At 35.7% G+C, this 22,685-nt stretch overlaps 1 protein-coding gene across 3 annotated transcripts; it reads right to left on the bottom strand.

Annotated features, from left to right (window-relative positions):
- Nucleotides 1–467: 467 nt before the first annotated feature.
- LOC126698618 (uncharacterized) lies at nucleotides 468–18,710 on the bottom strand. Of its 3 annotated transcripts, XM_050395973.1 has the most exons (5): nucleotides 18,306–18,710; nucleotides 15,362–15,507; nucleotides 12,359–13,549; nucleotides 11,105–11,216; nucleotides 5,997–10,953 (listed from the first exon to the last, which is right to left on the bottom strand). In XM_050395973.1, the coding sequence occupies exon 5, from the start codon at nucleotides 9,677–9,679 to the stop codon at nucleotides 7,109–7,111; it is 2,571 nt and encodes an 856-aa protein (XP_050251930.1). In that variant the 5' UTR covers nucleotides 9,680–10,953; nucleotides 11,105–11,216; nucleotides 12,359–13,549; nucleotides 15,362–15,507; nucleotides 18,306–18,710; the 3' UTR covers nucleotides 5,997–7,108. The 3 variants fall into 3 exon arrangements, 2 of the variants coding, with proteins under 2 accessions (XP_050251930.1, XP_050251929.1); XM_050395972.1 differs by having other exon boundaries at nucleotides 12,359–15,507; XR_007646526.1 differs by lacking the exons at nucleotides 5,997–10,953; nucleotides 11,105–11,216 and adding an exon at nucleotides 468–1,982 and having other exon boundaries at nucleotides 12,359–15,507.
- Between the last annotated feature and the right edge of the window lie 3,975 nt (nucleotides 18,711–22,685).

The following is a 22,685-nucleotide window of genomic DNA, read 5'->3' as shown; positions in this document are numbered from 1 at the left end:
GGAAGAAGGCTTTTGGGGTACTATTGGGCCAAAAGATTCTTCAACTGTGTATGGGGTGACTATCTTGAGTGGTGGTGTAACTAAGGCTGAACTGTAACTGTGTTGACCACGGGGCCTTACGTAGTTTGGTTTTGGGATGGTAGAGACCAAAAAACAGTTGGCAACAGTGGTTGGTGACACAGGTAAGGCCTTTGCTTGACTGGTAGAGAATGGTACTAAAAGGCCAGGGTCCTTTGCTTGACTAGTACTACTGGTAGTTTACTGTTTAGGCAACTTTAGGGGTTGGGGTTGTCTTTTCCCGGACATCTTGGTTTGGATTCTGCAAAAATTCACAGGTAACGAAGTCAGGGATACTGTTTTGAGTTCCTTCTATGAATTCAATGAAATTCTAGATATCACTAGTGAACTATGGAAAAACTATCATTTTACAGGAAATACTGGCAGAATTTCAGTATTCACTACCAGGCCATACTCCACCGCCATTCCTACTCTTCAAAGAGTTGATTACATTGATCCCAGGCAGTTAGTAACAAAAAAATGTAGATTATGAACATGTACTGTACTACAATTTTTTAATCAATATCCCAAATATCATGAGCATGACTATAATTATAATCCCCCGTGGGATCCCTTTGATTGATACTCATCTGATGCTTATGATACTGATTAAAACATCCATCATGGAGTAGGATAACCTTAAGATTGATCCAATCATCAATCAGCTCAATAAGGATTATCTTCCTCAGATTTAGAGAGCTATTGCTCATAATACAAGGTCTCAGTCCAGCCTAGACTCCGTCCAGATCGCCGGAAAATCTAGCAAGGAACTTAAAGATCTTGCTCAGTAGTTGCTCCTCCAGTCAGAGAAGTTAGAGTCAGAAGAAAGAGTTTCTCCTACATCTTCAGAAGCTTCAGTAAATCGCAATCCAGTCGATCCCTTCCAGGATTCTCATGATTCTTATGATGATTACAACTTGGATAGCGATTAGGATGTTTTGAATAGCTCCAAGAATAGTTTTTGCAATCCGGTTACTATTCAGCTACAGTACCTGCACTCAACAAAGATCCCAGACAATTCACTATTCATCCACAGCACCATTCACTGTGCATGAACAGTATTCCAGAAAAGCAAGGAGACAAGTCACTATTCATGAACAGTAACAGTTACTGTTCATCAAACAGTGCCTGAAAGAATAATTCAGAATACTATTTGCTTTCAGTGGAAAAGAAATTCACCTTTAGTAAAAACATTTTACTCTCCGGATTTCCAACAATCTTTTGAAGAATCCAAGGCTTCCTCTAGCTATAAAAGGAATCCTCAGTCTCATTCTTCAATTTTAGGTCTAGTTCAGTTCTAAAATACCTCGTTTCTCATTACAACCCTTCAGTATTGTAATCAAATGGCAATTTCAGTTTACATTTGTAACACCTTATTAGGTCTTCACATAAATATATATATATATATATATATATATATATGGCCGGTACAACCACCATAGTTATCCATTATTTTGTGCATTATTCATTACTTTGAATATGTTATCTCCTACAAATTACATTTTGTTTTACATCTATTTTTTGATAACTCTTCCATTCCCATTTATCACTTTCTTCATCTATTATTTCTTCTCAGTCTTTGTTTACTGTAATCTCTTTTGGTGGTAGGCTGAGCCTCCCGTTTAAACTCCTGTCTATTATTCTGAATTTATTTGTTTGAGCTAATCAATTGTTTCCTAGTTATCTGCTTTTCCATATCTCTGTTTTTAGCCAGAAGTTTGTTGCAGATGTATACTGTTGACACAAGTAAGACCAAATCTAAGCCGTCTTGCAACCCAATCAGACCCAGTGTCTTTCCTGTTCATGCTTGGTTCACCCGTGTCAACTGAGAGAGAGGCGTTTTAGGGTGTTAGCATTGTGGAGAGTTTGTGGCAGTAAGAGGTTGTAGTTAGCTTGAGAGAAGGCATTTGTCCCGTGTGTATACCCTGTTTCAGATCTAAAGGTTAGATCTAGAAATATGGAGATAAAGGTAATTAGGATATAATTGTTTATTTAAGCTTTTATTTTAGAATGATGAACAAAATGTTTAAAAGGAGTGATTCATCCTCTAGCACTAGATCTTGAAGTACAACCCTCCCTGAGATCCCTCAAGATGATGGAACAATAAACTCGGAGTCGTACCAACTTTCAGATTTAGATCAGAAGTTAGGAATCTGGACTCCCACTCAGTTTAACTAAAGTATTATCAAAAAAGAGATTTTATCTATAGTACTATGCATTTAAAAATTTCAAAGTGATCTTTTGAATCAAAAACTTTTATTAAGGATTGATTGCAAATCTGCAAAATATGTTTTAGAAAAAGATGTTCAAAACATTGTAAGGGCCGATTGAGGCCGTTACAGTGCGGAAGCATAAATAAGAGGATACAGTTGTGAAGGCCATGGTTATAGCGTTACAAGTGTAAACTTCAAAATAAACTGAGAAAGCCATCTGTTTACAAAGTAAAGAGAAGGGAGGTTTCTGAGTTCTGTAATGGAAACTACAAATTGGACCTGCTGAAGACTGAAGCAAAGGGTTCCTTAAATAGCTAAAGGAAGCCTTGGATTCTTTCAGGAGATTACTGGAATTACGGAGGGTGAATTGCTTTTACTCTGGGTGAAAATCTTTTCAACCGAAAGTAAACAGTAAACTAGAATATTCTGTCGGGGTACTGTTTGATGAACAGTAATGGTCACTGTTCATGAATAGTAATTTGTCCCCTTACTTTTCTGAATAGTAATCATGCACATTGTTCTAGGACTGTGGATGAATAGTAGTCTGTCTGCAACTTTGTTGGTACGGGTACTATTCTGGAATAATAACCGGGTTGCAAAGGTGGTTCTTAAGCTATTTTGAGGCTTCTGGAGCTGTTCTGGATTGCCTAATCGATGTCCAAGTTATAACCATCATAAGGATCTTGAGAGTCCTGAAATGGGTCAATTGGAGCACGATTACATAAGGCTTCTGAAGAGGCAGGAGAGTTCTTTTCTTCTGACTCTAACTGTTCTTATTGGAGGAGTAATTGCTGGGCAAGATCTTTGAGTTCTTTGCTAGATTTTTCGGCGATCTGGACGAAGTCTAGACTAGATTGAGATCTTGTACTGTGAGCAATGTCTTTTAGAACTGGAGGGGGGAATTCTTTGTGTATTTTGGCAATAATCTCGTTAAACCTGAAACTATCCCACCATTTCACAAAGAATTCTCTGTCTAAAAGGTTCTGGTTGATTGCATAATTCCACATACTGATCCAGTGAATTTTGTACTTAATTGTTATGTGCAAAATTGCTGGGAATTGGGAAGTATGGCTGTCAACCTAGAATCTGGTGCTAAAATACCTTAATGCATCCTGAAGGGGTTCAGGGAAGTTATGAGGAATTTATCCAAACATTTCCCACCACTTGAGGAACCATGAAAGAATTGGGCTGGAGAACTTCTTGTCAAACTGCATGAACCATGAATGATCATAGTTTTTGTTCTGGTAAAACAAAACCTTTTCGAAGGCGTCCGTATAATCATAATAATTGTACTGGGGTTTTGATCCCTTGAGCACTGTAAGTGGTCTGAGTGAGGAGAGGTGTCCCCAATCTTTGCAGCTTACAAAACTTTGGATTATGAATTTATGATAGAGGACTTCAGAAAGGTTCTTACGATCCATGATATTTTCTACTCGGGCGGACTTTTCTTGAGTGAGGATGCCTTTGTAGAATTTGATGTTCTTTTCAGGGCTTTTAGGGAGAAAATGCCAACCTGTGGGCAAGATTTCCATTGCTAGTACCAACGGATCTGTTATGTGGACCAAGTAAGGTTCAATATAAGAGATGTGCTGGACAAAGGGTCTAAGAAACTTAAACCTAGCTGGTTGGTCAAAAGGATGGATAGTGATTCCTTCACTATCCGTGATGAAAGGGTACAATAGACACATGAAAAGGTTTCCTAAGATGACTATATCTATCATATTTTTGACAAGAACAAATGTGGTTTTAAAACACATATTGTCTTGACAAACATGTGCTTTTGGGATTTTGAATTCAATTTACATCTTTCCTCCGCTTGCCGAAGTTAACCTTTCTTTGGTTTTCCGGAAGTATTTAGAGCGAATGATTCCTTCTTAGATGCAGTTGAGATCAGCACCTGAATCTATTAAGACTACTACCTCAAATTCAAAATCTCTACTAGTGACAATCCTGACTTTGGAGTGTCATTTCTGGAAGTTAATTCTACTGATGGTTTGTAAGAACGCTTCATTGGTTGGTTCTTGTTCCATATCTGTAGTAGGGTTAACTGTTTCATCAATTTCTTCATTAGAGGGGTTCTGTAATGAGGTGCCTTCCTCATTGCCATGATGAGAATTGTTTTCTAACTGTTTGACTCTCTGGTCTATGAGATTGTGGTCAACCCTAAGGATGGTTAATTCTTGCTTAAGGGTTCTCACATCTGATTTGGTATCCTTTGATCTCCTTCTGGAGATCTTGGACGATTACCTCTTTCTTGGATTTGGTAAACCTATTGTAGATTTTCTCCAACTTTGGGTTCCTGGATTCTAGGTTTGGATGTACTGGCTTCTTTAACTAGGGTTTTGTGGAACTCACTAAGTTTTTGAGCTTTGGTGATTGGGTTTGGTGATTGGGTCTTCAATTAGTTCTATGAGATCTAAGAGCAGCTCTTCTTACTTAGAAAGAACACTGATAGTCTTGTTTCTACAACAACTATCTTTGCAAGCTAGGATTTCATCTACGCCACTAGAGGAGCTAGAGGCGATTCTAAAGGGTTCAGAAGATGACTTATACAACTAGTGCTTTTCCTCTTCACTAGAACTATTTGAAGACTCACTATTTGAGCGATCAAGCTCTAAGAGTTTGAAAATTTCTTCTTTACTGGTTTGGTCAGTAATGAGGGTATTGATAAGGGATTTGGCCTTAGCTTTACACTCTTTTTGGAAATGACTTCTCTTTCCACACTTAAAACATTTTCCTGATGTTTTAGGTATGAATCTTCCTGTGGATTTGGATTTTCCTTTTTTATAGAAATCATCAGTTTTGAACTTCTATTTTCTATAGTACCTAAAGGCTGTTTTCTTCCTATGGGATTTCTCAGAGGGTTCTTTTCCTCTGTGTTTGGATTTTCTTTTGGGGATGACGGAAGGTAAGCCATATTGAATACAGAAATTTCCTATTTCATACTTGGCTTTGCTTTTGTTGCCAGAATAATACCCGCACCAGCAAAGTTGCAGACAGACTACTATTCATCCACAGTCCCAGAACATTGTACATGATCACTATTCAAAAAAGCATGGAGACAAATTACTATTCATGAACAGTGACCATTACTGTTCATCAAACAGTACCCCGACAAAATCATCCAGTTTACTGTTCACATTCGGTTGAAAAGATTTTCACCCAGAGTAAAAGCAATTTACCTTCCGTGATTCCAGCAATCTCCTGAAAGAATCCAAGGCTTCCTCCAGTTATTTAAGAAACTCTTTGCTTCAATCTTCAGCAGGTCCAATTTGCAGTCCCCATTGCAAAACTCAGAAACCTCCCTTCTCTTTACTTTGTAAACAGATGGCTTTCTCAGTTTATTTTCAAGTTTACACTTGTAACGCTATAACCATAACATTCACAACTATAACCTCTTATTTATGTTTCCGCACTGTAACGGCCTTAGTCGGCCCTTACCTGTAACTTACCCCCTTTTGTATATATATATATATATATATATATATATATATACCTCAGAGAAGAAAACTTTTAGTTGTAGAGAAGAAAACTATTGCTCTTAGGTGCGTAGAGATATGCGAGTAAAAGCTTTCTTCTCTATGCAAATGAGAGCTCTCATCTCTCTCCTTTCATATATGTATATATATACACATATATATTTATATATTTATGTGTGTATATATATATATATATATACATAAATAAATACATATATATAAATATATATATATATATATATATATATACACAAAATATAAGCTACAACAGATGGGGGTAAGCTACAACAAATGGGTGCCGTTCAGAGGGCACTGGGGGCGGAAGCACAAATAGGTTACAAATGTAGTTCTGGTACAAGTGTAAACTAGAGGGGAGAAGAAGAGAGCCATTGAGAGTTTACAAAGTATTCTAGTTACAATGTGAAACTGGGGCTCTGAGGTAGTATTGAACTAAGCCTTTAGTGTGGTCTTAGTACTAAGCCTGCTGAAGACTGAGGCCAAGGATGCCTTATATAGATGGAGGGAGCCTTGGATCCATTCAGGAGACTGCTTGAATCACGGAAGGTGAAATGCTTTTACCTCCAGGTGAATATCTTTTCAACCGAAAGCAATAGTAACCTTAATGATTCTGCTGGGGTACTGTAGAGTGAACAGTAACTGGTCACTGTTTATGAACAGTGTTTTGTCCCCTTGCTTTTCTGGAATAGTAACTCTGCATAGTGTTCTGGACTGTGCAGTGAATAGTGCTCTGCTGGCAACTCTGCTAGTGCGGGTACTATTCTGAATAGTAACCGGATTTGCAAAGGTGGTTCTTGAGCTTTTCTGGGCTTCTGGAGCTGTTCTGGAGCATCCGGGAGCCGTTCTGAAATTGCTCTAATCGCTGTCCAAATTATAACCATCGTAAGGATCTTGAGAATCCTGGAATGGGTCAATTGGGACACGGTTGCACGAGACTTCTGAAGAGGCAGGAGAGTTCTTTTCTGCTGACTCTAGTTGTGCAGACTGCAGGAGTAGCTGTTGGGCAAGATCCTTGAGTTCTTTACTAGATTTTCCGGAGATCAGAACGGAATCTAGGCTTGGCTGTGATCTTGTGCAATGAGCTATAAGTTTCTGTACTGGAAGAGGAAAGTCTTTATATAATTTGGAGATAGCATCAGTTGGTCTGAATTTATCCCACCATTTTGTAAAGAATTCCCTATCGAGCAAGTTCTGATTGATTGCATAATTCCACATGCTAATCCAGTGGATCTTGTATTGAACTATCATATGCAAGATAGCTAGAAACTGTGAAGAATGCTTATCTGTCTGGAATCTGGAACCGAAATATCTTAGTGCGTCCTGTAGAGGTTCTGGGAAGTTCTATGGAGTTGGACCAAACATTTCCCACCACTTGAGGAACCACGAAGGTATCTGTCCTTTGAAATTCCTATCAATCTGAATGAACCATGAGTGATCATAGTTCTCATTCTGAAAGAATAATACCTTTTCAAAAGCATCCATATAGTCATAATAATTATACAGGAGTTCTGAGCCCTTGAGTACTGTAAGTGTCCTGAGAGTGGAGGGGTGTCCCCATTCTTTACAGCTTACAAAACTCTGAATTATGAATTTATGGTATAGGACAATTGAGGGATTATTCCTATCTCTGATGTCTTCTATTCTGGCAGACTTTTCTTGGATGAGAATGTCTTTATAGAATTTGATGTTTTTCTCTAGGCTTTTGGGAAGGAAATGCCATTCATGGGGCAATACTTCCATTGCTAATGCTAGCGGATCCGTTATGTGAGCTAAGTGTGGCTCAACATAAGAGATATGCTGAACAAAAGGTTTCTTGATGTAAGAGGCTCTTCCTGTTCTAGGAGGGAGAGTGAAGGAGGGTTGCTTAGGCACAATCGGGCCAAAAGGTTCTTCAACTGTATATGGAGAAGTTGCTTTGGAAGGCAATGTGGCTAGAGCAGAACTATAACTGTGTTGTCCTTGGGGCCTATGGTAATTTGGTTTCGGGATTGTGGAGACCAAATAACGATTGGCAACAACGGATGGTGACACAGGTGAAACCTTAGGTGAACTGGAAAAGGGTACTAAGGGGTTGGGGTTTCCTTTCTTATAGAAGTCATTGTTTTTGAACTTCTGTCTTCTATATTCTTTGGAAACTATCTTCTTCCTGTGGAAATCCTTAAAGGCTAGGTTACCTCTAAATTTGGATATCCATTTCTTAGGAGGAAGTGAGGGTGTATCACCAAGTTGGTCATCTAGTGGTTCTTTCTCCTTTTCTGAGGAGGGTTCATTAGAACTACTAGAAGATATGTGGGCTTCTAAGACATTTAGTTCAGGTGAAGGAGAGACTGGTTCCTCTTCTTTCTGTGTTGAATGTCTAGCCTTTGTTGGTGGAAGGGTTTTTGTAGGAAGTTTGGTTTTGGGAATGACACAGTTCTTTTTATGCCATTTGAAATGTTTCTCAAAGTATTCAAAGAAAGGATAATCAGCTTGTACCTTTTTCATGAATAACTTCCATTTCTCCAAAACTTCAACCTTTTGTTCCTTGGTATGGTTGGCTCTATAGGCTTCTCTTTTAACTCTGTTCTTTTCAGAATTAAATTCCTTTTCAAGAGCGTTCATATCAGGGATGAACTCTTTTGTCAACATTAGGAGCTGATGGTCATATTCAGTTTCCTGCTGAATAGGATTTTTAAAATCAGATCCTGATGGTGAGGGAGGCTTAAGACTGTCTTGACTCTTGCTGTCTTCTTCTTGATCAGCAACTGAGTCTTGTTTGGCTGTGTAACAAGGAGTACTAACCTGGGAGTGGTCTTTAACACCTTGAAACTGTGGACTTAAGTCTCTTCTAGATGTAGGAAAGGGAGCTCGTGTTCTAAACGAACTACACTGAGATGCAGGTCTATCTTTCAAGAGGATAGTTGGCTGCCTAAAGGGTTGGCATAGATCTATTGATCTAGACCTTGGTTCTTGGTATGTTTCCTGGTGCAGATCTAATGAGGATCTGGGCCTGGGTTCATCATACTCTAAAGGTGATCTAAACCTAGATTGGTCAAAGCTAAGTCTAACCGTTCCATCGGCTAACTGCTGGACATAATCTAGATCTGGGTTCCTAACAGGATTCTGGATCTGTAGAGGATAATTTTCATTCTCTAGAGTCCATTGTGCTGGGAATGTTATTTCAGACCATTTCAGGGTTCTTGGTACCTGAACGGTGAATCTAACATCTGAGGTTTGGATAAGAGTGGTTTCACCTGGCTTTCTCTTATCAACTATCTGGATGGACATGTTCGTCCTCATACACTTATAATATACTCTGTATATAAGAGCAAGCTGTTTGGTGCCATGTAACAGAAGGGTTCCATGGGTTTTAATGTTGAGGGTGAAGACCTTCAAGATGTGAGGGTCGTCAAGTGCAACAGTGAGGTTTGGGAAACAGTCGAAGTGAATTGGACCGTTACTCAAACTGGATTCTATGGTTCCTAGGAGACTGTCTTTAAATCTGATAAGACGGATGTCTCTAAGTGCCATAAGGATCGAGTTGTTCAAACCTTCTCTGATCAATGGTTTTACTCCAACTTGGACAAGTCCTATGTGGAGGAATTTATGACCATTTTCCCTGTGAGCTTTCATGACTGCAGGGGACAACAAATAACAGGTTTCATATTCCTTACTAATGCTGTAAACTTGTTCTATAGTCCTAACATGGTAGTCCGTTCTGAAAGACTTTTTCAAAGACCTTGACGAAGACTTATAGACTTGGGTTGTGGGAACTTTGGGTATGTTCCAATCTCCTAACTTCTGATCTAGATCTGAAAGCTGGTACGACTCTGAGTTGATTGTTCCATCTTCTTGTGGAATCTCAGGAGGGTTTGTACTGCTAGATCTAATGGAAGTGGAAGAGTCACTCCTTCTAAACATCCTATTTATCATTCTGGATTAAAAGCCTAAGAAATCAATTACAACCTAGACTACCTTTATCTTCCAATTTCTGGATCTATCCTTAGATCTGAAACAGGGAGTGTATGGACGCCTTCTGTAATATGTTACCAACTTACCGCCACTCGGACGCCTTCTGTGTTTTCTGCTACTACTAACCGCCACTTTTCCCTAATACTAAGTGTATACGAACCTTTACTTTCCCTCAACAACGCCTCAACACCCACCTGGCTAACGGCTAACAGGGGAAACTCTCGGTTCACACTCAACCTCGGTACTTAAGACTTACTGGGTAGCAGACGAACACAAAACCGAGCTTACTCCTAGACTTACTGGATAACATCTCCTCACAGAACTTGGCTTAGTACACATCTGCAACAAATTGTGGGGAAAGAAACAAAGACAAGAAGAAGAAGATAACTGGGAAGCAAAGGATTAGCTCAAACAGATAATCTCAAGATAATAAACAGTTTGAATAAACGGGAGGCTCAGCCTACCACTAAAAGAAAGAACAGTAAACACTGACTAAGATGAAGTAGTAGATGAAAAATGCAATATATGGAAGTGGAAGTGCTATCAGAAAATAGATGTAAAACAAAACAGATCAACTAGTTCCCACAGATCGTCTGACAGGTTGTTTCAAAAATCAAGAGTCCATTCATCTCCATCAGATGCTGGAGTACTCTCCCACAATGGGACAGAAGCAATTGGATGATTGTCCAACCTGCGCACCATCTTGTACTCATCAACGGGTACACCCATAATGGCCCTTGGTATGAAGGAGACTCTTATCTCCATAATGAAGACCCCGAAGCTCTTGCAAGTTGCTGGGGAGGATACTTCAACAATGAGATTTTAGATGTCACCAGCGAGCTTTGGCAGAATTACCACTTTGTTGGAAATACTGGAAGAATTACAGTGTTTACCACCAGGCAGTATTCTGAAGCTCTCCATACCGAAAGAATTGACTACATTAAGCCCGGACAGTTAGTTCTGCAACAAGCAGATTATGAACCTATCCTGTATTGTGGCTTTTGTGATAAGTATGCCAAGTATCATGAGCACAACTGTGACTATGACCCTCCATGGGATCCTTATGACGGGTACCCATCTGGCCATGATACTGATTAACACATTTCAGATAGGCTCCCGGACGCTCTAGAACAGCTCCAGAAGCCCAGACAAGCTTAAGAACCACCTTTGCAAATCCGGTTACTATTCCATGAACAGTACCCGCACTAGCAGAGCTGCTAGCAAGCTACTATTCACTGCACAGTCCAGAACACTATGCAGAGTTACTATTCCAGAAAAGCAAGAGGACAAGATACTGTTCATAAATAGTGACCAGTTACTGTTCACTCAACAGTGCCCAGCAAAATCATTGAAGTTACTATTGCTTTCGGCTGAAAAGATATTCACCTGGAAGTAAAAGCATTTCACCTTCCGTTATTCAAGCAATCTCCTGAATGGATCCAAGGCTCCCTCCATCTATATAAGGCATCCTTGGCCTTAGTTTTCAGCAGACTCAGTACTAAGACCACACTAAAGGCTTAGTTATATAAATATATATTTAAAATACATATATATTTATATACATATGTGTGTGTGTATATATACATATACACATATTTATATACATATATGCATATATTTATGTATATACATATATATATATATATATATATATATACACACATAAATATTCACCTATAGACTTTGAAACTGGTTTTCTAATTGTTCTATTTCTTCTTCAGATTCTAAAGAGGTTTTGTTGAAACTACATTTATATGTGTGTATATATTTATTTATATATATACAAATATATTTATAAATATATAAATACCTTATATATACATATACATATATATTTATTTATTTATATACATAAATAAATACATATATATTTATATACATATATGTATATATTTTATGTATATATATATAAATATATACACATATATAAATATATATACCCCCGCACACACATATACACATATTTATATATTTATGTGTATATATATACACATATATACATAAATATTCACCTGTAGACTTGTAGAATTTGAAACTGGTTTTCTAATTGTTCTATTTCTTCTTCGATTCTAGATTCTAAAGAGGTTTTGCTGAAATAACTAAATGATGTATGAATGTCTAGGGTGGCTAATCTGGGGTCTCTGCTAGTTGAACAGGTAATTGGTTCCTTTTTTTACTAGCCGAAGAGGTAATTGGTTCCTTTTTTTTACTAGTTCTTCTAACTTCTGGTTGACTATTTATAATTCTGTCTTGTATTTAGACTTGAGACTGATTTGTCGGGTTACCCATGGCTTGACTAAAGGTTTTTCTAGAGCGGGGCTTAACGAGGTTCCCTAAATGGGGAATGGCTATATATGTTTATATATATATACCTCAAGTGCGTAAAGAAGAAAACTTTTACACATTTGAGAGCTCTCATCTCCTCCTCCTTTCTCCTCTTTTATATATATATATATATATATATATATATATATATATACTTGTATTTATATTTAACTACCAGGAGAAAGCACAACAGTTTTATAGATGCATAAAACAAAGATAAAATAGCAAATAAAGAAGATATAGCAAAATAAATATATTCAAAATAAAATTAAAACGGAGTATAGAATATCAAAATAGAAATTAGTAAAATCTTACTTGAACTGAAAAACTCCTGTCTTTGATACAAAGCTTGAAATAGACTTCTGTCTTTGAAATATAGGATTACAAATAGAAGTCTGTCTGAAAGTATAAAAGGCTATGTCCGTGAGGTCTGGGAGGGAGAAGATTACAAGCGTCTGTCTTGGCTAAGAGAGGGAGAAAGGGTTCTGTAATTGGATCTAAAACTTAGACCTATGAATCTGTCTTTTTATAGAGAAAATAAACCATGTCTGTCTTGAAAAGTAACTCAAGTAGGAAAAGATAACTTGAGTTTTGATGTAATCCTGTAGAATCATGGAAAAATTACTATTGATAAACAGTAATCTGTCGGTGTATTATTTACGCCTGCTGGTGAGCAGTATTAGTCTGTCGTGATCTGTCTAGGCACTATTAACGCGTGATGATGAACAGTAAACTGTTTGATAATGGTGAGTAGTAGTCGCTTTGTCTGCAGTTTTCTTGTTGAGTTTGTCAGCAATCTTTTAGTCGTACATCTGTCAATCTGTCTGTTTTTGGGTCTCATTATTTTCCATGTGAATACATTGCGTCGGCCAGTAGTATTGTATTCTTAAGGGATAGTGTCTCTGACGAGACACCTTCATACTTTTTCTGAAATCTTCGCTGATTTCTGGCAGTGGATTGGCAATAATCCTTTTCCTCCGCCGAGGTTAAGAACTTTTTGGTCTGGGATTTTAGCCTGAATGGCTATCTTGTTTGCCAGGCAATTGACCGTTAACCTTAGAATTAAGACTAACAAAGTGCAAGTACACCTTGAAGGCCTTCATGCTATTGTCTAATAAAGTGCATGGATGCTAGCTTTTTCTTTTTCTATCAGGATCTCAGCAATGAGATTGTCTATCTGGGTTTCTATTTCATCTGTATTACCTTGTCTTGCAAAGGGCTTAAAATTCTTCAGGGGACAGTTTTTAAAGGGGAATACAATAAAGTAGCAAAACATCTTTTGAAAGGAAGAAAACGATAAGGTATTAAGTAATAAATACATCCATTAGTGCTTTTGGGCAAGATCAATGGTATCACTTATATCATCTGTTACTGGCTCAACTCTGTCAGTGCTTCCTTCTTTAAAAATGGAAATTTCTTTTAACAAGTATATGTCTTTTGGGATTGGGGGTAAGATGAACTTGAAGAAAACTTCTGTTTCACATATATTAGTACTGATCCCATTATCTGTCATGGAAAAAGGATAAAGTAAAGCCAAAAAAAGATTTCCTAAAACAACTTCAGAAGATAATCTGTCAGTTGAAAGGAAAGGTGCGTAGAGAAGAAAACTTTTAGTCATAGAGCTAAGAGCAGTAGTTTTCTTCTCTACGCAACTGAGAGCTCTCATCTCCTTCTCCTTTCACCCTTTTCTTACACACACACACACAAAACAAAAACAAAAAAAGAGTGCATTTTTGCCGAGGTATACACACGTATACATTTAGGTGTATATATATATACACAAATATATATATATTTATAAATATACACATATACGAGTCACACCCTTATAGTACTGTCATTTCTAAAAATAAGTATTTCTCAAATTTTTAACTCTTAGTGCACAGTATCTATAGTTGTGCAATGTAACAGCAAAAGCAAAACAAAAAATCAAAAACAAAAAAAAGTTTATATATTGACAATTATCCAAGATATTTGTTGTGATGAAGTTTACACGGGCTCTGTTTTCTCACACACTTTCTCTCTCTCACAGGAGAGCTTAATGGACGATCTGATCAGAGGTTTTTGGGTTATTATTTTTATATTGAGCTAACCATTGCTCTGGTTTTTCAATTTAAACTATTTATTTTCTTCTAGTGACTAGTTGGATTCGAATTCTAAGAGCATTTATATATGGGGTGCTGAAAAATTATTATTTATTACCTTAAAAAAAAATTATTTTATCTATTTTAAAACTTCTTTTAACAATGCACCCAATATTTCATTTCTTATTTTAATATACAACCCATATAACAATATAAATAATTTCAACCAATTTAACATACAACCAATTAAAATAAATATTAAATAAAAACTCATATACCCTTCTCTCTTCCCCACATGTTGGTCTCTCTTCCTCAACCAAATGGATCAAAGTCTTTTGACCAAAATCAAAAGACCCAACCACCACAGCACAACCAGCAACCACGACACCCAACCACAATGACCCACGACACAACCCGTCACAACCTATAGTAACCAACTATCCAACCACCATCATAATCATGGCTCAAAGACAAGAATTTTTTCCAACAATAAAACATGTTAATTTAATTTATTGAGGGAAATAAAGTTTTAAGCAAATTTAACTAGCACAAAAATAATACTATAGGAGAGAATGAAGATCAGAACAAAGGCTTAAAGAGAAGTGATGGCATTTCATAAACCTTGCTTTTCTTGGAATTCCCATCTCTCATTGTTGCACTAACTTCATATAGCTGTCCAGAATTACAGAACCTAATTTCAACTATAACTTGGAAAGGGAATTTGAATGTGGGGAAAAAAAACACTAGGACTATATAGCAAAATCAAACTCTAAGGAACCAAAAAGAAATATCCAGAAACTGGGCTTGCATTTTTTTTTTTTTTCCTCTCTAGAATCAGCTAAGAAATGAAAGCAAATCCCCTAGTTAATGCTCAAAACAATAGGAGAAACTCACTGATTTTCAATAGAACATAACAGAGCACTATGTTTCTTCCAGTAATGAATAGAAAAAAACAAATAAGGGAACAGGGAAAATCCCAGTATCTTGGCATTATCTTTCCTGGGTTTCCACACACGACTATAAAACCCAACAAAACCCATTTTATACTATCAATGCGCATTTACTACCTCTCCATTTCACAAAGACTTTAATTCTGATTACTACATGGATTTTTTTATTTTTATGATGATTGAATTTTGTAAAGTCTCAGGATATCTCTCCATTTTATTGAGATTAAAAGCTATAACTGTAGTAAAAGTTCAATTTTACTAAGTTAAAGTTGAAGAGTGCTTACACTGCCAAGTCCTCTGCAAAAGGCACCTGCTCACTGAGAAGAAGAGATATAGAAGCAAGAAATAAACTAGAAGGTTGCTCCCCTCCAATCTGTATTCTTTTCTCTGTAAACTCAACCTTCAAAATGTGAAGAAAGAAAGACAATGTCTGCAACAACCACAAACAAAAAAGCATAAGCGATCTAAAAAACTTGTTAGAGCCAAATCAGAAGAAAGAAACAAAAGGAATGCATTCAACACAAAAGTGCTACAGAAAATCACATTACATGCCTTTATCAAGGCAATTAAAATTTAGTTCATAATGAGGGCTTTTTATCATCCTAAAAGATTAACGATATTTGCCTATTAAAAGAGAAAATGGTATGAAGCAGAAATAAGCATGAATTTAAAAACACTCTTTCATTAACAGCATCAACTCTTATATCTAGATATATTGAAGCTACTAATGCTACACAAAATATTAAACATCAATAGTGGCCAATGAAAAGGTATATTCAAAGTCACTGGATCTCATTTACAAGTTACAGTAATCAATTAAAATGAATCTGCTGCCATTTTTTTTCCAAATTTGCACACACAAATAGGTGTGGCTACACATAAACAGTACAATGTAAGACAACTGACTTTGATTCCCAATTCCCTATTCCATTTGACATAGTGAGGCACTTTGTTCATTCATTTCAAAACATAATGCCCATCACCTTAGTGCCAATTTAAACAATGTCATTGATACATCGCTAAACAAAGGCAGTTATATAAGCAAAACATAATCATAGACCACAAAAAGACTATAGTATAGCTATCAGGTTGTGTTCCACATGTTGCCTTGGGGTTGTCATTATATGTATCTAATGAGCATAGGTTTTCCACCTTGCGTTTTTTGAAGCATTATGATTCTATTGCTAGTGAATTTGCTCCAATAAAATTAAGGGTTCCTCAAACAATAAGATAAGAGAAGCCAGGGGTGGCATCTAGAAGCATAAGAAAGATCACTCCCCCCACCCTCCCCATCATCGCAACAAAGTACATGCACTTGATCAGCTATACAGATGTATATATAGAAACTATTGAATTGTACCTCATGGCAAATTTTAATTTACTAAAGCGAAAACATGGAAAATTAAGTGGCCTCTCTAAAGCCTTTGTTAAGTTCGGCAAATTATCCACTGAGAATTACTGCTAATTTGTACGTTCCTAATTGGCAAAGGGAATTTTCAAAAACCAAAAGTGGAGCATGGATATGATGTATACACAGTTTCTGCATAAATTTGCGTAAGGCCTAAGAATGAGGAATCAACATTCTTATCATAGAAACAACCAGCTATTGCATAGAAAGAATTCAATCAGACAATAGAGTTTCAGACATTATATTATACAACAGACAGATGATACACATACAGCTATAACCCCATCATACTAAAGTTAAAGTACACAACTTGAAAACAGAAGAATAGTTTCTGCATCTATAATAGGAACATCAGCAGATTTTTCTACATGAAAGGAAAAAGAAATTAAATAGAAGAAAAGTAATGTTGAATATCAAGGCTGTATTAGATATTGTATGCACAGCGAGAAGAAGCTTAAAACTAGGGTTTAGAATACTGGCATTTAATATGCAAGTGATGAGCATGACTTGCAGAAAAACTAGTGATGCTGTGAAGGCTATAATAATCATGTTATCCTGTATTGTAAATTTCCAAAAATTTACAATACAGGATAACATCATTCATGATGATTTTTTGAAGTGAATGTAACATGAAGTGCTGACTTTTTAAAAATAAAAATCATTATGCAAAAGCAATTCAAGCAATCAAATATTAGACGAGGAGGAAAGCAAAAGAAAGAGAGTGGTTCACCAGGAATTGAAAATTCATTTATGGATGCTAACTCAATTTTTCAGATGGTTCCAAGCTAACATCTCAATGCACAATCAACATGATCAGTCAAATATCTGTCTCTTATGATGATGACCTTCTTGGAGAAGATATGAAGGGTGATGCAGCTTGATTTTTGAATTATAGGAACCTTATATGGCTTGGTATTATAGGTTTCATTCACAGATGAGGTGCAAAAAAATTTTTGGTTTTTATGCCATAAACAGAACAAAATGTTCAACCCATTTGTGTGTGATATTGGATTTTGTTTAAAAAGAAAATTTCCAATAGAATCTCAAGTGAAGAATGCAGTTCATTTCCTCTTTTTGTGATATGTCCAGATATTCTTGACTATTTACATGCACTTTTTTTTTTCATCTTTTTAAATGTCAAATGATAAGCTTATTGGATTAGGATTGAAAAATTTCTGGATGAAATATGGTACAATGCTGCATATCTAGTCATAAAATGGTAATTCCCTTGTCAATAACTTCATCAATCACTTAAACTACAATTCTTTTGTTAGAATTCTGTATTCTCTCATTTATAATGTCCATCTAAACAAACCATGCATCATTTGGACAACTTTTATATTCAAAGCAGAAATATGGCAAAAAAAAAATGATTGAAAAGATACATAACTAATACCCAAGTTCAAACACATACAATATTGATTGAAAAAATGTATAACTAATATTATAAATTCCTAGTTATTGAATGTGCAAATTATATTAGGAAGTAAATCTAGGAAAGCACATTTCCCAGACAACCAATACTAACAATCCCTTGGATTGAGGCTTGCAGTTGTGCTTGTACTCACAATCCAAAAAAAAAAATCAATCAATATTTGTATGAAAACTGTAAAGGAAACAGAGATTATGATTAGAACTTGAATAATGAAATCACAAAAGAAGAACAGTTGGAACTCGAAATAGGGAAATCGATGATGAGCTCAGTTTACAGAGAAATGTGAAACGAAAATCATGGGAAATCAATGTGAAAAAGTGGTAAACCAAAAAACAAAAAATCAAAGACGAAATTAGGGTTTGTGACTTCCATGATTAATTCGTACCTAATCGGAGTAACTCGTATGCCCCACGCCAAAAGACAAAGAGTCACACATTGCCGAGATCAATTCGCACCTAATCGGAGCTGTGCGATTTCCGTGATCGTCGAGTCGAGCCAGTTTGGATTTGTGCTTTCTCAGTTTCTGTGAGAGAGTGAACTAAAAATGTGTGGGCTTTTCCAAGGGCGGAAAATTTTGTCATATTTTATCAGAGTTTCGGTTTCATTCGGTCGGGTTTCGGTGTTTGGGATGGGAGAAAACAAAAGCAAGAAAAAACAGAGAAAAATATCTGAAGAGAGAGAGAATTGGGGGAAGGGGGAGAGGGTCGGCGTCGAGAAGAAGGGAAAATAATAAGTTGCTAGAGTGTGACTGTGTGAGAGGGAAAAAATGGGAGCGGCGGCCGAAGAGAAAAGAATAGAATTTTTTTTCTAAATAACAATAAATATTAAAAAATTTAGTTAGTTGTCACGTTTCAAAATAATGTTAAAAACTAGTATCTAGAGTGTCTAAAATTTGAGTTCTAAGATAAAACCCGAGTTTTTAAGTCTCGATTAAAGAGGATGGGTTTAAAAGGAGAAAAAAATCGACGTGAAAATCGAGTTTGAAAGACTCGATTTCCATAAATTACAGAAAAACGCCGCTATAAGGCTTTAAAACGTCACTATAGGGTTTAAAAACGTCACTATAGGGCTCCCTAAACTTGGTACTTATAAAAAAAATTTGCAGGAAAACGCCGCTATAGGGCTTTAAAACGTCACTGTAAGGCTTAAAAACGCCACTATAGGTGAAATTTTTTTTGCATGAAACTCGAGTCTTAAGGACTCGAGATTTATGTGGCATTTTCACACTCCCAAGGCGAGTCTTTCGGACTCAAGTTCTAATATGGATCTTGAGTTTCTAAAACTCGAGATGTTACTTTTCTTAAATCTTTCAAACCGTTCCTATCTTACTATTTTGAATCACTATTCACATCTGTTCTGCACAAAACCTCGAAAAGAATAAGCTGTGGCTGGAATATAACTAGGGTTTTAAAATCTTACAGCTCGTTTGGTAGGGGTGTCCAGACCCGACTCATACCTGCCGGACCGACCAAACCGTCCGATCTCCACCTGATTTCAGTCCGAACCGATGCTCCTGTCAGTCGGTTATGGGTTTCCGCACACAAGAACCGACGCTGACGAGTCAAGTGGCGGTTTTCTTCTCCAAAACCCGAGCCACCCGACCCGACCGAAGTTATATACAAATCTGGCCAACTCCGACAAGATCCAACTTAGATTCGAGGAGATCTGGCAAGATCTTGACCGTATTTGGTAAGATCGAGCTTAGATTCGAGGAGATCCGACGATATCAAGCTTAGATTCAAGGAGATCCGACGAGGTCAAGCTTAGATTCAAGTAGATCCGACGAGGTCAAGCTTAGATTTGAGGAGATCCGGCCAAATCCCAGCAATTTTTAGCCAAAAATGAAAATCCGGCGAGAAAATGTATAATCCGACGAGTTTTTCCAGATTCCGGCAAGTTTTTTTTTTCAGATTTTGATGCTTTCTTTATTTCCGACGACCCGCCCAACCTGACCGACATTCACCCTCACCCAAAATCGACTCGATCGATTTTTCCAGCGGGTCGAGTTCGGGTTCCTCCACCCTCCACCTGACGCCAGCAGGTCGAGTCCGGGTTGGGTCCAAAACCGACTCGGCCCGACCTGTGGATAGCCCTACTGTTTAGTAAGTACGTTTAAACAAAAGTTTTCAATATTTTTGAAAATATGTGTGGGTGAAAAAATATGTAAAAATACATATAATTTTTATTATCTATACTATTATTTAAGGGGCTTCTCCGGTTTGGATTCTTCATTTCTCCTGTTTGGATTCCTCATTTTTTATACCTAAAATACCCTTATCATACCCATTTACAAGTTTTCAACTAACGGAGATAAATATATAAATTAAAACTCTTATACTTTAAGACCCACAAACTCACGTATGCTTTGCGGTTTCTATCTCACTTTCTATCTCTCATTCTTCTTCAGATTGAAGACATTTAGTTTAGCTCTACATTTTCCTTTCTTTTTCTTTAAATTAAAGACATTTACTGTCAGAGGCTCCAACAAATTTTCAGGTTCTATCTTTTGCAAACAGTATGGCTTTCCTTACATCTTTTAGTAGCCTTTGTTTACATTTTATTTAAAATTTTGGAATTGAAATAAAAATAGTTACCACAATACTCCCTGATTAATAATCACTATACTATTATTTAAGGGACTTCCCTTATTTAGATTCCTCATTTTTTATACCTAAAATACCCTTATCATACCCACTTACAAGTTTTCAACTAACAGGGATAAATATGTAAATTAAAACTCTTACACTTTAAGACTCACAAACTCACGTACGCTTTATAGTTTCTATCTCACTTTCTATCTCTCATTTTTCTTCAGATTGAAGACATTTAATTTAGCTCTACATCTTCCTTTCTTTTTCTTTAGATTAAAGACATTTACTGTCAGAGGCTCCAACAAATTTTTAGGTTCTATCTTTTGCAAACAATATGACTTTCCTTACTTCCTTAAGTAGCCTTTGTTTACATTTTATTTAAAATTTTGGAATTGAAATAAAAATAGTTACCACAATACTCACTGATTAATAATCAAAATATAAATGATCAAATACTATTTCCTTCTCCTTCCTCACTTCTTCTTCTTTTTTTTTTTTTTTTTTTTTTTTTTCCTTCTTCGTATTTTCTTTTCTTTTTAAGGAAGTTTTTTTTTTTTTTACCATCATTGTATATGTTTTTGGCATTAAATTTTCCAATTTAGCTATGTAGCAACCTTGAGTTCTGCTTTTTTTTTTTTTAATCACGTTAACTCCCTTTTTTTTTAAAATGTAATTTTGAAATGTTAACTCCTTTTTTTTTCTTTTTCTTTTTCTTTTTTTTTTTTAAATGTAATTTTGACACGTTAACTCCCTTTTTGTTTCCCTTTTTTTTAGATCTCCATTAGTTATTTATTTAAATAGTTGATGATGTGGTGATAAGATTTTAAAGAGTTCATGATAGAGTTAAATTCTAAAAAATCTTTATCTTTATTCTAAACAATTTTAATAGGATTTTCAGGAAAAATAATCTCATCAAAATTTAAATCAAACACAAACTCTAACAAACTTATGTTATTATCTTTAGAGAAATGATATGTCTACAACATTTTTACAATAAATCCTATGTGGCAAGTTATTACTAGTTGTTATTGTTAGGGCCAAAAAGTAATCTTAGCTTTAGTTTGAAATTTGAACCAATAGCAACTAACCACCTGTGATTTGTTGTAAAAATCTTGTAGACGTAACATCTCTCTTATCTTTAATAACACGCACTCTAACTTTGGTTTGTTAATTAAATTTTTTTATTTTTTTATTTAGGTACGTACCAACCTTGAGTTCTACTTTTTTTTTTTTTTTAATAAGTAGATAAAGCAATTTAAAAATTAATAGGAAAGTGGTTCTATTTTTTAAGCAATGTTTTAATGGGAGTTATAGTTGCATTTTTACCGAATTGTCCTTTAGTTTTGTCTCTAATCAAACATAGGGGTGTAGGGGCTTTTTTGAACAAAAAAAAATGAGGAATCCAAACAGAAGAAGCCCCTTAAATAATAGTATAGAAGTATAGAAATACTACTATTTAAGGGGCTTCCCTTGTTTGGATTCCTCATTTTTTATATCTAAAATACCCTTATCATACTCACTTACAAGTTTTCAACTAACAAGGATAAATATGTAAATTAAAACTCTTACATTTTAAGACCCACAAACTCACGTACGCTTTGCAGTTTCTATCTCTCATTCTTCTTCAAATTGAAGACATTTAGTTTAGCTTTACATCTTTCTTTCTTTTTCTTTAGATTAAAGATAATTACTGTCAGATGCTCCAACAAATTTTCAAGTTCTATTTTTTGCAAGTTCCTCTTTGTTTTCTTTTCTTTTGTTTATGATTGACTTTCTTTGAGTTCTACCTTTTTATTTTTTTATTTTTTTTTATGTGTATCACTTTAACTCTTTTTTTCTTTTTTAACTGTAATTTTGAAATGAATGGTTCCTTCATAAAAAAGCATCCGTGAACAGTTCAGTTAAACAGTATGGCTTCTCTTACCTCCTTTAGTAGCCTTTGTTTACATTTTATTTAAAAATTTGAAATTGAAATAAAAATAGTTACCACAATACTCCCTGATTAATAATCAAAATATAAAATGATCAAATACTATTTCCTTCTCGTTCCTCACTTCTTTTTTTTTTTTTTTTTTTTTTTTTTTTTTTTTCCTTCTTCATATTTTTTTTTTTACTTTTTAAGGAAGTTTTTTTTTACCATCATTGTATATGTTTTTGGCATTAAATTTTCCAAT

This window comes from Quercus robur, chromosome 9, assembly GCF_932294415.1.
Source record: "Quercus robur chromosome 9, dhQueRobu3.1, whole genome shotgun sequence".
Taxonomy (NCBI): Eukaryota; Viridiplantae; Streptophyta; class Magnoliopsida; order Fagales; family Fagaceae; genus Quercus; species Quercus robur.
Note: the sequence above shows the minus strand (reverse complement) of the source record. Positions and strands in the feature narration are given on the sequence as shown.